Here is a 16,282-nt window from a genome sequence, read left to right on the forward strand (position 1 = left end):
TTTTCATTAATGATTCAGTAGTTTATGATCATTGCAGTATCTCTGGCAGATAGCGCATACAGGTACAGGTATCACCATTAACATTCAGCCACAGCCTTCTCATAATGCAATGAAACCAGCTGTGTAAATGACCACTAGCCATCCTCACTTCTACTTAGAGGAAAAGAGACAAAGGAATATTTTATTCTGTGTAAAGGTCTGAGAAAGATTGCCCCGTTTTAAGACCTTTGCATCTATATTAGCCAACTTTGAAAATGATCATGAAGAGCAAGAAGCTTCTGATAAAATTACATACAAAAAAAGAGGTCAAAGCAAATGCTGGACTGATTTTAACACACAGCCTCTCCTAAGAGAACATGCAGTTCCAGTCCCAAGCAAGTCATTTTAATTTCAAGACAGTTCAGAAAAATTAAGACATATGAGGAAATGCTCATCTTGAAACATCTAAAATATTGAGGTTATTCTTAGCTGTTTTACAGAGAATAAATTAAAATGTTCTATTAAAGAAATGAACAAAATTATTCCAAACAGCCATAAACGTACCTGGTTTCTGAGACATACAGGACACACATTTATTGTCTTCTGCATTATTAGAAACACAGCACACTGGACACTCCCAAGATCCCACGGGCCTTTTGAATTTATCTGTAAATCCTAAGGCACCAGTGGTCTCAGTGCAGCTGGAGGAGGAAGCAGCCACAGTAACAGCGCTTTCTGAAGCCACTGGCAACGTAAGGACTCGCTTAACACCAGTTCCCGGTTTCGGTGTTTCACAAGCTACACATTTTATCGCTTCAGGTTTATTTTGCACTAAACAGGTATCGCAATCCCAAGTTCCTACTGCTGGTTTAAATTTGTCTCCAAAGCCTGTCTCTGGTGCAGAAACAGTTGCTTTGCCACTTTTACTCGGTGTCCCAGTTCCGGTCTGTTTAGCAGTATCTTTTGGCGGCAATTTTGCTGCTTGACAGGCTACACATTTGTTGTCTGTAACCTTGTTCTGGAGTAGACAGGTATCACACTGCCACGATGGCCCAGGGTTTAAACTTTCCCCAAACCCAATTCCACTAGAAGAAAAGCTACTTATTGCTGGTCTTGAATAAACTACCAGGCTTGTGGTGGTAGGTTGAGCAGCAAGAGAATCTGCCTTTGGTGATGTGAAACCTACAATGCGGGGGAAGAGGGGAGTGGGAAGGAAAAGATTAGTCCACGTTTTGATTAGAAAGCCTATTATTTATTAATCATTAATAAATATTAATAATATTAATATAGACAATAATTATAGAGTAATAGCTGTTAATGATAAAAATATTATTCCTGGGAGGAAACATTTTTACCTTAATTACAGAGTTATTACAGTCCAAGATGGACTACTTAAAAGTAGTTTTTCACCTAAGCTATATTTCTAGTACTAATCACATATTTAATAAGCGACAGACCTAGGTAAAAGTCTACAAAAGATGTTTGGTTTATAGTATATCATCTTCCTCTAGGAATCTGTTTACTGTAGTTCAACCAATACCTAATTTGAGACTTAATTAAGGTATACACATAGAACCATGAAATAAGGAAAAGTCTTTGGAAATAAGGAAAAAAAGCATGAGGAAAAGTCTTTGTGCTATCAAAACTGGCAACAGTTGAGTTTCACTCAAACTACACTGTATTTGTAGAAATGACCTTTCAATCCTTTACTCTGGACCAATTAACTTTTATTTTACATACACCAAAAAAACACCCGTTTCTCTAGCCTTTAGCATCAAGGGAAAAGAAAATCAGAGGGAAAGATGATACAGAAGGTTGTTAAAGAGGTTTTCTAGTGGTACAAGAAATAATCCAGCCTAGAGCTATTTTTTGCCTAAAGATAAAACAATCCCACATACTTCAGTTACTCCCAAAAGAGGAAAATGTACTATTTTGTTAATGATTAACGTGAGTCACTAAGGTTGGCAAAATTTTAACAGTAACCACTTCAAGGTGTTACAAGTTTTCTTTTCCTCCCACTTTTTTGGATTTTCCTGATTTCCCTCAAGAGAACATGTAACTTCTCCAAATTTTTGCTATTTAAAAAAAGTTTAAAAGAGGGGAGGAGTGGGCATTATGAATGCAAAGTGTAACTTCTATGAAGATAACCTATATGCATTTGATGCTGACTACCACTTAGTTCACCCTAACACAGGCATCCTGGAGTCCTGCCCATAACTGCATAAAACCGTCTATATTGAGACTCTAGTAGGCAGTATACCCATCTATAAAATGGGAGCTACACCAAAAAAACCTAATCCCTCTAAATCTTGCTGTAGCATCCAACCTTATTATTGAAGCTCACATGCAGTTATACATGAACACATGTGCTGGATAAATCTAAATTCTTTCTAAGCTACTAGATTATCTTATAAACACTTTTATATTCTTATAGTATACATCCCAGTTGGAATTATACTATCCTTTTTGATTTTCAAACTGAAAACCTATTCCTATTTGAGGACTTCTATTCATTATCTTCAAATTCTTACCCACTAACATTCATATCTTATTTTATTTGAAGTGAGTACTATCGTGTGTGTGTGTGTGTGTGTGTGTGTGTGTGTGTGTGTGTGTGTGTGTGTGTGTGTGTGTGTGTGTGTGTGTGTGTTACAGTCAGCATATATTTCCTTTCCACCTGGCTTTGTTATATATATCCCACAACTGGGGAATAATCTGAGAAGAACAAGGCAGTTCAATGCTCTCAAGAGACATGTCCAGGTATATCATCAGGTTTATTTACTTTTTTCCAATTTTTGGCCCATCTCTAATTAACAGGCAATTCACATTTTCTCCTTCTATACTTGCCCCTTAGAGATTCCATTTTAGTGCAGAGTCCTTAAATTCTAAAGAAATAGTTACTAAGGTCTTGCACCTAAAAAGTTACATCTGATTACATCTACATTCAAAAGCCAATCTCCTATCAAACTAGACATCATTTTTTAAAAGCCTGAAGTACAACAAAGTATTAACAAATGATATTAAGATGAGATCATGATTTTGCAATTAAGATTTTAGATTATCTCAAGGGCAGCCATTATCTTACCAGGGTTCTTCAGAACATCTAGGACACTTCCTTCTTTCAGGGTTTTTGCAGGTTTGAAAGGGCCCTTGCAATCTTCATCTGGTTTCTTCTTACAGCTTGGACTGTTCACTGCAGTGATATCTTGAGCTGTAATTTTTTTTAATTGTAAGAGATATTATGCTAAGAAAAAGCAAGTTACATGTATTAAAAATCTCTCAAAGTCAATTTGAATCAACATCTTAAAAAAAAAACAAAACACCAAAAAAGTCACTGTAATTCAAAGATAATGAACAAATGATTTAAAGTACAGGGTTAACTTGCCATTACAAGGAAGCAAAAAATACTATTTCCCATACTGTACATCTCTCTCCTCCAGAAGGACAAAAAATTATATAAACTATATATAATCTGTAATTGTTACCAATAAGTTCACCAGTTTCATCAGACTGAAACCCTGAAGAGGATATGGCAACAGGGGTGAGTTCAAACACTGTATGAAATAGGTATTTGATTACACAGCAATTTACAACACTGATTAAAAAAAAACTTTAAAAATTAATGTTTATGGGAGCAACCTAAGTGTCCATAGACAGATGAATGGATAAAGAAGACATGGCACATATATACAATGGAATGTTACTCAGCCATAAAACGGAATGAAATTGAGTTATCTGTAGTGAGGTGGATGGACCTAGAGTCTGTCATACAGAGTGAGGTAAGTCAGAGAGAGAAAAACAAATACCGTATGCTAACACATATATATGGAATCTAAAAAAAAAAAGGTTCTGAAGAACCTAGGGACAGGACAGGAATAAAGACACAGACACAGAGAACGGACTTGAGGACATAGGGAGGGGGAGGGGTAAGCTGGAATGAAGTGAGAGAGTGGCATGGACATATATACACTACCAAATGTAAAACAGATAGCTACCGGGAAGTAGCCGCATAGCACAGGGAGATCAGGTCAGTGCTCTGTGACCACCTAGAGGGGTGGGATAGGGAGGGTGGGAGGGAGACACAAGAGGGAGTGGATATGGGGATATATGTATACGTATAGCTGATTCACTTTGTTATACAGCAGAAAATAACACAACATTGTAAAGCAATTATACTCCAATAAAGATGTTAAAAAAATTTAATGTTTAATTAAGCCAGATATTTCATTTCTATAAATTTATCCTATGATTGAAAATATCTTTCAGTTATTATATTGAAAACCTGGATGATACTTAATAAAAGGGGCTAGCTACATAAATTACAGAACATTGACATGATGGAATGCTATGCAGCCAGAAAAAATCATTCTTAGAAGCACAGTTATGGGAAAGAGTAGGTTAGAAAGTCCAGAAGATGTTGACTGTTTATATCTAAAGAGTGATATTTTTACTTTTCATAGTTCCCAAACTTGCTAAAACGAACATATCCTTATACTTAAAATAAGAGATCTATATTGTGAGTACAATAATCATTTTGTCATTATATTTGTTTACAGATGAAATATGTTTGGGATTGTTTCAAAATTACCTGATAGGTGTGTTCGTGTGTGTGAGGGGAGAAGGAAGGAGGGAGAGAGAAACAAGATTGGTCACAAAATGGCAAATGCTGAAGCTCAGTAAAGTGTGTATGGGGACTCAGTCTACGCTTCCACTTCTGAGAATGTTTGAAATTTTCCATAATAAAATATAAATAATCAGGTTTTTCTTCTAAAGTGCTTGCCAATTTAAAAGCAGTGGGTAAAGTAGTTCAAAAACCCTACCTACCCTTACCTCACACCATAAACAAAAATTAATTCAAAATGGATCAATGGGGACTTCTCTGGTGGCGCAGTGGTTGAGAATCCACCTGCCAATGCAGGGGACACAGGTTAGAGCCCTGGTCTGGGAAGATCCCACATGCTGCGGAGCAACTAAGCCCATGCGCCACTACTACTGAGCCTGCACTCTACAGCCCACGAGCCACAACTACTGAAGCCTGTGCACCTAGAGCCTGTGCTCTGCAACAAGAGAAGCCACCACAATGAGAAGCCCGCACACCGCAACGAAGAGTAGCCCTCCCTTGCCGTGACTAGAGAAAGCCCGTGCACAGCAACGAAGACCTAACACAGACAAAAATAAATTAATTAATTAATTTAACAAAAAAATGGATCAATGACCTAAACATAAGAACTGAAACCATAAAACTCTTAAAAGAAAACCTAGGAGGTGTATCTTCATGACCATGGATTTGACAATGAATTCTTAGATATGATACCAAAAGCACAAGTAAATAAAAAACTGAACTTCACCAAAATTAGAAATCTTTGTGCATCTAAGGACATTATCAAGAAAGTGACAACTGACTGAATGGGAAAAAATATTTGCAAATCACACATCTGATAAAGATCTAGTATCCAGACTATATAAAAACGCTACAGGGGCTTCCCTGGTGGCGCAGTGGTTGAGAGTCCGCCTGCCGATGCAGGGAACACGGGTTCGTGCCCCGGTCCGGGAGGATCCCGCATGCCGCGGAGCGGCTGGGCCCGTGAGCCATGGCCGCTGGGCCTGTGTGTCCGGAGCCTGTGCTCCGCAACGGGAGAGACCACAACAGTGAGAGGCCCGCGTAGCGCAAAAAAAAAAAAAAAAAAAAAAAAACGCTACAACTCAGCAACAAGACAAACCAATTTGAAAGTGGGCAAAGGACCTGACCAGACATTTCTCCCAAGAAGATATGTAAAGGGCCAAAAAGCACATGAGAAGATGCTAAACAGGAGTTCAGGTTTTTTAAGCATAAGCCACCTGTTCTCCTTGCTTGGCCCTGCAATAAACCTTTCTCTGTTCCAAAAAAAAAAAAAAAAGATACTAAACACCATTAGTCTTCAGGGAAATAAATGCAAATCAAAACCACAATGAAGGGCTTCCCTGGTGGTGCAGTGGTTGAGAGTCCACCTGCCGATGCAGGGGACGTGGGTTTGTGCTCCAGTCCGGGAAGATCCCACGTGCCGCGGAGCAGCTGGGCCCGTGAGCCATGGCCGCTAAGTCTGTGCGTCCGGAGCCTGTGCTCCGCAACGGGAGAGGCCACAGCAGTGAGAGGCCCGTGTACCGCAAAAACAACAACAACAACAAAAACCACAATGAAGCATCAATTCATACCCACTACGACGGCTATCATCAAAAAATGGAAAATAGTAAACATGGTGAGAACATGGAGAAATTTGAATCCTGCTGGTGGGAATGTAAAATGGGCCGGCTGCTGAGAGAAAGTTTTGTAGTTCCTCAAGAAGTTAAATACAGGACTATCATTTGATCCATCAACTCCATTCCCAGGTATACACTCCAAAGCACTGAAACTAGTATTCAAACAAATACAAGTACATGCATATTCATAGCAACACTATTCACAATAGCCAAAAAGTGGAAACAACTCAAATGTCTATCAACGAATAAACAGATAACTTATGGTATATCCATATGATGGAATATCATTCAGCCACAAAAGGAATGAAGTAATGATACATACTACAAGACAGATGAACCTTGAAAACGGTACGTGAAAGAAGCCAGATACAAAAAGTCACACTGTATGGTTCCAGGATAGGTAAATACATAGAACACAGATTAGTAGCTGTCAGCAGTTGGGGGGTGGGGGGGGAAATGGGGAAAAACTGGTTAATGGGTACAGGTTTCCTTTTGGAAGTGATAAAAATGTATGGTACTAGTTAGAGGTGGTGACTGCACTAAACACAATCAACATTGTGATTGTACTAAACACCAATGTATTGTTCCCTGTAAATGATTAACTTTATCTTATGTCAATTTCACCTGAATAATAAAAATGTGCAAAAAACAAAACACCATACCTATCTCTTACAACTGTGTCAAAACAAAGAAAAATGCTTTTATTACTTTATCACATGCTATCTTCCTTTATAATTAAAATTGAATTGCTTTTAGCAACTTAAGGTAAATTTTAAGGATTTCCTAAAGTATACTCAAAGAGATGGAAAATGAAGATAATGGGAAAATTAGCTCCTATCACAGCGTAACCATGACTTCCACATTTTCATCAGCTTTTTAATGACAGAAGTGGTGAGAAACAGAGGTCTCAATGTAAGAACAATTCTATATATGCCACTCATAATAAACTCCTGAAAAATCTGGCTAATTTCCCCAGATGTAATGAAACACAAAAGTTGTTTTAACAAACTATTACTCATTCGGTTACCATTAGTAAAGCATTAATAAAAACTGAAGGACTTCAATGCCTTTCCCTCATAACCAGGCATGAAAATGAAATTTGAACTGGTTTATTCTTCTTGAATTCACAGTAACATTAAAGAAAAAAAATCATGTGTTAAGTACACCTGAAATATGCTTATTACTTTCTCTTACACAGGGCTGTTTTATTCAACAAAAATCAGGATTGAAAACATACCAGTCAAATTCTTATTTTGTGCCACTCTTGTAACCTATGCTCTTGTCTTCCAGATCATCCAAAGACAAAGACTTTCTTAGCTGGCTCTTTGACAGCTTTTTAAATCTACCTTTTGAGGGAGGATCTAGTTTTTAAAAATTCCCAAACTCAGCAGATAGTCAACAAAACACTTCTGAATAAGGCAACAGCCCCTTAACTGGTGTCTCAGCATATGACACCCCACTCCCACCCACCTGCCCACTCAACACACTGCTGTTACGCCAAGGCACCATCTCACCCCCTATAAAAACCACCCAATGTTTTCCTACCACATTCAGATTAAAATCCAATTATTGAGCATAGCTTCGGAGAATTTTTAGAATTTAAAGCTACCTCTCAATCTCATGACAAATTATTTGCGGTTTTCAAAGTATGCCATGCTTTTCCTCTTGTTCTCTTGCATTTGGCTGTTTGTTGGGTGAGAAATGCCCTTACTCAGAATTCTTGACCTGAGTAACTCAGCCCAGATTATTCTTCATTTCCCAAACACCCAATACTTGAAACAAAACCACCACCACCACAGCAAAAGCCTATGGTTTAATTATCTGAATATTCATTTCTTTCCCTCTATTATGCCCATTTTTTTGAGTTTAGAAATTATATATCACTATCTGCAGAGGCTGGCATAACCCTTACACATAAAAATGCTTGTGAACTCAAGAGTAAACCTACAGATGGAATTCACTGTAATTACAATGTAGACCACCCATGAACTTCCTGTAACATTTCATTTATAGAGCTTCCACGGCCAGAGACCCGCTGAGGGAGCTCTCCTGTTGCTCAGATGATGACGTCTGCTTAGCACAGAGGAGAGTCTGGTATTGAGAGCACTGGTAGACAGGTTAATACCAGACACCTCTGTGAGACCTGGTGGGCAGCCCTGGGATCAGTAACCAGCAGTCACGGCTCCTGGAAGGATGCCTAGATCTGGTGAGTGGTGGCCTAGGAGCAAAGCTGCAGCAATAGGAGTAGTTCCAGTGACAGGAGCAAACAACAGCACAGCTCCCTGTTGCTTGGTTCCCACAACTGAGGACAAATTTATAACCATCAGGATATTCCTGAAATAATACATCAAATATGATACCAAGAGAAGAGTAACAATAACCGCTGTAATCAAAAGTAAACACAGTGGGCGACCTTCAAGATGGCGAAGGAGTAAAACGTGAAGATCACCATACACTATACGACTAGATACCAATTACAGGAAAAAAATTATAAAAAATACAAACACATGGAGGCTAAATGATATGCTACTAAATAACCAAGGGATTACTGAAGAAATCAAAGAGGAAATAAAAAATACCTAGAAGCAAATGACAATGAAAACATGATATCCCAAATCCTATGGGATGCAGCAAAACCAGTTCTAAGAGAGAAGTTTATAGCAATACAATCCTACCTTAAGAAACAAGAAAAATCTCCAACAACCTAACCTTACACCTAAAGCAATTAGAGAAAGAACAAAAAAACCCACCAAAGTTAACAGAAGAAATCATAAAGATCAGATCAGAAATAAATGAAAAAGAAATGAAGGAAATGATAGCAAAGATGAATAAAACTAAAAGCTGGTTCTTTCAGAAGATAAACAAAATTGATATACCATTAGACAGACTCATCAAGAAAAAAAGGGAGAAGACTCAAATCAATAGATTTAGAAATGAAAAAGAAGTAACAACTGACACTGCAGAAATACAAAGGATCATGAGAGATTCCTACAAGCAATTATATGCCAATAAAATGGACAATCTGGAATTCTTAGAAAAGCACAATCTTCTGAAACCAAACCAAGAAGAAACAGAAAATATAAACAGACCAATCACAAGCACTGAAATTGGACCTGTGATTAAAAATCTTCCAACTTGGGCTTCCCTGGTGGCCCAGTGGTTGAGAGTCTGCCTGCCGATGCAGGGGACACGGGTTCGTGCCCCGTTCTGGGAAGATCCCACATGACACGGAGCGGCTGGGCCCATGAGCCATGGCCACTGAGCCTGCGCGTCCGGAGCCTGTGCTCGGCAACGGGAGAGGCCACAACAGTGAGAGGCCCACGTACCGCAAAAAAAAAAATCTTCCAACAAAAGCCCAGGACCAGATGGATTCACAGGCAAATTCTATCAAACATTTAGAGAAGAGCTAACACCTATCCTTCTCAAACTCTTCCAAAATATAGCAGAGGGAGGAACACTCCCAAACTCATTCTACGAGGCCACCATCACCCTGACACCAAAGCCAGACATGGATGTCACAAAGAAAGAAAACTACAGGCCAATATCACTGATGAACATAGATGCAAACATCCTCAACAAAATACTAGCAAACAGAATCCAACAGCATACTAAAAAGATCACACACCATGATAAAGTGGGGTTTATCACAGGAATGCAAGGATTCTTCAATATACGCAAATCAATGAATATGATACAGCATATTAACGGACTGAAGGATAAAAACCATATGATCATCTCAATAGATGCAGAAAAAGCTTTTGACAAAATTCAACACCCATTAATGATAAAAATTCTCCAGCAAGTGGGCATAGAGGGAACCTACCTCAACATAATAAAGGCCACATATGACAAACCCACAGCCAACATCATTCTCAATGGTGAGAAACTGAAACCATTTCCATTAAGATCAGGAACAAGACAAGATTTCCACTCTAACCATTACTATTCAACACAGTTTTGGAAGTTTTAGCCACAGCAATCAGAGAAGAAAAAGGAATCCAAATCAGAAAAGAAGAAGTAAAACTGTCACTGTTTGCAGATGACATGATACTATACATAGAGAATCCTAAAGATGCCACCAGAAAACTACTAGAGCTAATCAACAAATCTGGTCAAGTAGCAGGATACAAAATTAATGCACAGAAATCTCTGGCATTCCTCTACACTAATGATGAAAAATCTGAAAGAGAAGTTAAGGAAACACTCCCATTTACCACTGCAACAAAAAGAATAAAATACCTATGAATAAACCTACCTAAGGAGATAAAAGACCTGTATGCAGAAAATTATAAGACACGGATGAAAGAAATAAAACATGATACAAATAGATGGAGAGATATACCGTATTCTTGGATTGGAAGAATCAACATTGTGAAAATGGCTATACCACTCGAAGCAATCTACAGATTCAATGCAATCCCTATCAAACTACCAATGGCATTTTCCACAGAACTAGAACAAAAAAATTTCACAATTTGTATGGATACACAAAAGACCTGAAATAGCCAAAGCAATCTTGAGAAAGAAAAATGGAGCTGGAGGAATCAGGCTCCCAGACTTCAGACTATACTACAAAGCTACAGTAATCAAGATAGTCTGGTACTGGCACAAAAACAGAAATATAGATGGATAGAACAGGATAGAAAGCCCAGAGATAAACCTACGCACATATGGTCACCTTATCTTTGATAAAGGAGGCAGGAATATACAATGGAGAAAAGACAGCCTCTTCAATAAGTGGTGCTGGGAAAACTGGACAGCTACATGTAAAAGAATGAAATTAGAACACTCCCTAACACCATACACAAAAATAAACTCAAAATGGATTAAAGACCTCAATGCAAGGCCAGACGCTATCAAACTATAGGCAGAACACCCTAATAAATCACAGCAAGATGCTTTTTGACCCACCTCCTAGAGAAATGAAACAAAACCAAAAATAAACAAATGGACCTAACGAAACTTAAAAGCTTTTGCACAGCAAAGGCAACCATAAAAAAAAGACAACCCTCAGAATGGGAGAAAATATTTGCAAACGAAGCAACTGACAAAGGACTAATCTCCAAAATATACAAGCAGCTCAATATCAAAAAAAAAAATAATCCAATCCCAAAATGGGCAGAGACCTAAATAGACATTTCTCCAAAGATATACAGATTGTCAACAAACACATGAAAGGATGCTCAACATTACTAATCATTAGAGAAATGCAAATCAAAACTACAATGAGGTATCACCTCACCAGTCAGAATGGCCATCATCAAAAAACCTACAAACAATAAATGTTGGAGACAGTGTGGAGAAAAGAGAACCCTCTTGCACTGCTGGTGGGAATGTAAATCTCCAGCCACTATGGAGAACAGTATGGAGGTTCCTTAAAAAACTACAAATAGAACTACCAAATGACCCCGCAATCCCACTACTGGGCATATCCCCTGAGAAAACCGTAATTCAAACAGAGTCATGTACCACAATGTTCACTGCAGCACTATTTACAACAGCCAGGACATGGAAGCAACTAAGTGTCCGTTGACATATATAATGGAATATTACTCAGCCATAAAAATAAACGAAATTGAGTTATTTGGAGGTGGATGGACCTAGAGTCTGTCACACAGAGTGAAGTCAGAAAGAGAATAACAAATATCATATGCTAACATATATATATGGAATCTTAAAAAAAAAAGGGTTTTGAAGAACCTAGGGGCAGGACTGGAATAAAGAAAAAAGACACAGACGAGAGAATGGACTTGAGGACTCAGGGAAGGGTAAGGGTAAGCTGGGACAAACTGAGAGAGTGTCACGGACATATATACACTACGAAATGTAAAATAGATAGCTAGTGGGGAGAAGCCGCATAGCACAGGGAGATCAGCTTGGTGCTTTGTGACCACCTAGAGGGGTGGGGTAGGGAGGGTGGGAGGGAGATGCAAGAGGGAGTGGATATGGGGATATACGTATACGTATAGCTGATTCACTCTGTTATACAGCAGAAACTAACACACCATTGTAAAGCAATTATACTCCAATAAAGATGTTAAAAAGGGAAGATTTCATTTATAATAAACTATGACTTTATTTTGACTAAACAAAGACAGTGGATAAATTTGTTATTGTGACCATCCCTTTCACATCCAAACTGTAACCATTCACATTTAGAGAGCTAATTGTATTCAAATGAAACCATTTACAAGAACGGCCAAAGGTAAAAGATAATTTAAAATATCAATCTAATGTATTTTTATGTGAAATATTATGGAAATGGTTCCTTACCTGAACTCCTTGTAAGTGGCTCTGAGGCACCACTAGTGCCACAACGCTCTGCTGTCTTTGCCACGGGCACACTAAATGTAAATCCAATCTGTAGAAAGAGAAGGTGTCTTTTCAGTGTCCATTTAGCTTCAAATGATTATCAAATATAAAGCTCTACTTTATGCCAAGTCAAAAAAATATACTGAATACCACATGTTCTAAGATTCACAGTTTCTCCCATTTTAAATCTCTAAAATTGGTGTGCTTATAATGAATGGTGTGTCACAGTTTAACAAGAGCATTTTAAATTTCTGAAGCATTTTTTCATTCAAAGCAATACGTAAAATAATGTGTTCCTAATGCCCAGTTCTGGATTTCTAAATGCCATTTCCTAATAAAAAGTATGAGACTTTATGGCCAACAAGTGCATTTCAGGCATGTGGCAGGGAAGTTACAAAATGATCTGGAACATCTAGTTGTGACAGAAAACAAGGACACAGTAAAAACAGAAAGTAACATGTTAAAATGATACACATGCCAAATACAGGTAGGGCAATTTGAACATTAAACTTATGTATTTTCTTACTCAAAATATTTATTCTTAATTATGAAGAAACAAATACATATTGTGGGACATAAAAACTTCCAACTTTTCTAGATTAAAGTCAATTCAAGAGACATGTTAACTAAATTCAATATGACTTAGATCAGTCCTAATTGTAAGTGGATCCAGGACCAAGAGAAACAAACAGCAATTAAAGGACAGTCTGGGGCTGATGGGTAGATGTGAACATGAACACTATTACTATTATATCATGTTACATTTCTTGGATAGGATAACTGTATTGTGGGTATACAAAGGAATATCCTTTTTCTTAGGGGATACATGGAAAGGTATTAAGGGTACCAAGATGTCTGCATCCTAACTTGCAAATGGTACATAAGAAAATGCATATGCATATATATATATATATATAGTGAAAAATATATAGATGTTCATTCAAAGTTTTCTGTACATTGGAATTATTTTGGTAAGAAAAGTGGTATTTCTTACTACCAATGGCATCTTAGATTTGATTTTAAAAATACAGTATGCCTTTGAAATCAATAAATATGAAATATTCCTTGCTTGTTACTTACAGATAATGGAGGTAGTACATCTGCCTCAGTAGATTTTACAATTGGAGATGAAAATCTAAACAAGGGGCTGCCAGTGCTGTTTGGAGAGGTCATTTGTACCTAGTTTTCCAAATTATTAAAGAAACGACACAAAAATAGTTTTTTAGAAAAGAAATTGACAATAAAAAAACACACCTTAAGCAAAATTAATTATTACAAAGAAGCCAAAAGCAATTTTTTCCCCTTTTGAATTTAAAAATCACTTTTTAACTTCTGAAAACTACTTAACAGTTAACTGCTATAAGATCTTGCTTCCTCTTGGAAGAGGAATATGCATTACCTTAGAGGGAGATATTTATCTAAAGGGGAAAAATAACATCTATAAAAATATGTTCAGAAGATGTAAAAGGGAAAAAAGCATAAAAATTTCAGGAGATTAAAAATGTTAATACTACTTGAGAAACAAAAACATAAATCCACTCTCACTGAAAAAAAAAAAAAGTATTTTAACTGGCAACATTGTTTGGAAACAAACTAATAATCAACTCTTCCTCTAATGCATTCATAAGAATTGAAGAATGCTCCCATCATGATGTACATTAAAAAAAAAAAAGCAAAACACTATTTCCATTTTTCTCATCTTACTGAGTTGTTAATTTCCATAGTGAAAATTAATCATTGCTTTAAACAGATTAGCTTTTTTAAAAATAAAGAATGAGAAAAAACGAAAATCACCTCTATTGGTACAATGGTCTTTTACCTGGTTTGTTAATGATTGTGAAGGAGTAGTGGGTGATGGAGAGGAAGTTGTAATCACAGAAGAACTAAAATTGAAGGTAGGCAGTGAAGAACTGGTGATGGGTAGAGAGATTTTCGGTAATACTGGGACTTCCATTTCCTAAAACACAACATGTTTTACAATGGTATATTTCATCTTTCGTGTCATACTTTTGACTCTACTTATTTTCAGGTAGAACTGATATATCAATAGTTACAGGTAAGTTTAGAATAAACAGGGATACGGTAGTATTAATGTGAGCTCTTGAATAAAAAAAAAAAACTAAACAAGATATGAATCCCAGCTGTGCCACCAGTCAGCCATGAGACTTTGTGAACCTAACTGTCCTCAGTACCAATTTCCTAACTGGTGAAAATGAGAAAAAAAAAAAAAACATACCATAGTTGTGGTATTAATACGAAAGAAAGTCACTTTTGGTCTTGGCATGCAAAACAAGCATTTAATAAATGTCAGCACTGTAAGTCTGGTGAACTGCCTTGGTTTTTAACTCAATATAGCAAAGACCACCACTAGTCTCAAATGACCCAGATTCGAACAAACAAAAAGAGTTCCACTTCTGCTAATGGTGGAGGAGCTTGTGTCTGACCAATGCTCTGACAGATAAGAATTATAGACTCTGGACAATATATTAAAAACATCCATCTGAAAACACTACAAAGCAACCAAAAGCAAGCAGATACTGTAGGGAAAAAGATACTTAGAAGACGGGCTTCTTCTGAGTAAGCTTCCTGCTCTCTTTGAGTTGATGCCAGTTGGATAGTTGAAATTCAGAAAGAAAACTGCAAATCTGTTGGTTGAGGCATTCAAAGGACACACAAGGGTGATCACAGTAGGCAGAAAATAAGGGGAGATGCAGGAATGAAGAGCCACAGAAGGGGAGTCCCCAAGTCTGCATATAAACTGTCTAAATCTCTGGCAAACCAAATCTCTGTAAACTACAGGTGTGTAATAAAGGCACTTGGAGAAAACAAAACTAAGAATCTGTCACCATAAAACCTGCTCTATAGGTTCTTCAGGGTGAAGGGAAATGATACCAAATGGAAATTCAGATTTCTGGAAGAAGTGCAGAATATGTGAGGTAAACATCCATTTTTCCTCTTAATCACTTAACCTAAAAGAAGACAGTTTTCAAAAGGTACAAGAGAGAAACAAAAAACAAGTGGGAAAAATAGAAAATTTTAAAAAAGGTAGACCTTAATCCAACCATACCAATAATATAAGTAAACATTCCAATTAAAAGGCAGAAAATAGATAAAAAGGACAAGACTCAATTATATGCTGTCTATAAGAGACTTACGTTAAACGAAAAGGCACAGATTGAAAGTAAATGGATGGAAAAAAATATAACTTGTAATTAGTAAGCATAAGAAGGCTAATTCCAGTAACAAGTGGCTGACTATATTAAACACCGGCTAAAGCAGGTTTCAAAACAAAGAATATTTCCAAAGATTTTTTTAAAGGACATTTAGTAATATTAAAAGGGGCAAATCACTGAGAAGCCACAATAGATATAAGGTGTATGCACCAATGAGGGCCTCAAAATAAGTAAGCAAAAATTGATATTATAAATGGGAAAAAGATAAATTCACCAAATAAAAGTTGACAATTTTAACTCATATCTCAACAATACAGTAAACAGACATCTCCCCACCCCACTCCCTCCAAAATTCAGCAAGAACAAAGATCTTAGAAATACTATCAGTCATCCTATCTAACTGATATCTAGAGAATACTATACCCAACAAACCGCAGAATATACATTCGTCAAGACTCATCAAGCAGACCATGTGCTGGGCTACAAAACAAGTTTCAATACATTTCAAAACATTAAAATCACGACTAAATCCACTTCTTAATAATCCACAGATCATATAAGGAATCAAAAAGGAAACTAGG

General features: G+C 37.1%; 1 protein-coding gene across 1 annotated transcript in view; it reads right to left on the reverse strand.

Annotated features, from left to right (window-relative positions):
• Positions 1-16,282, reverse strand: part of NUP153 (nucleoporin 153) — a 74,136-nt gene that overhangs the window by 13,415 nt on the left and 44,439 nt on the right. The window contains exons 12-16 of the mRNA XM_060023591.2: positions 14,348-14,485; positions 13,609-13,707; positions 12,490-12,577; positions 3,065-3,190; positions 544-1,161 (exon numbers count right to left, since the gene is read on the reverse strand). Coding sequence (XP_059879574.1) covers positions 544-1,161; positions 3,065-3,190; positions 12,490-12,577; positions 13,609-13,707; positions 14,348-14,485 — 1,069 coding nt within the window. The remainder of the gene's footprint in view (positions 1-543; positions 1,162-3,064; positions 3,191-12,489; positions 12,578-13,608; positions 13,708-14,347; positions 14,486-16,282) is intronic.

The sequence above is a fragment of the Delphinus delphis genome, chromosome 10 (genome assembly GCF_949987515.2).
Source record: "Delphinus delphis chromosome 10, mDelDel1.2, whole genome shotgun sequence".
Taxonomy (NCBI): domain Eukaryota; kingdom Metazoa; phylum Chordata; class Mammalia; order Artiodactyla; family Delphinidae; genus Delphinus; species Delphinus delphis.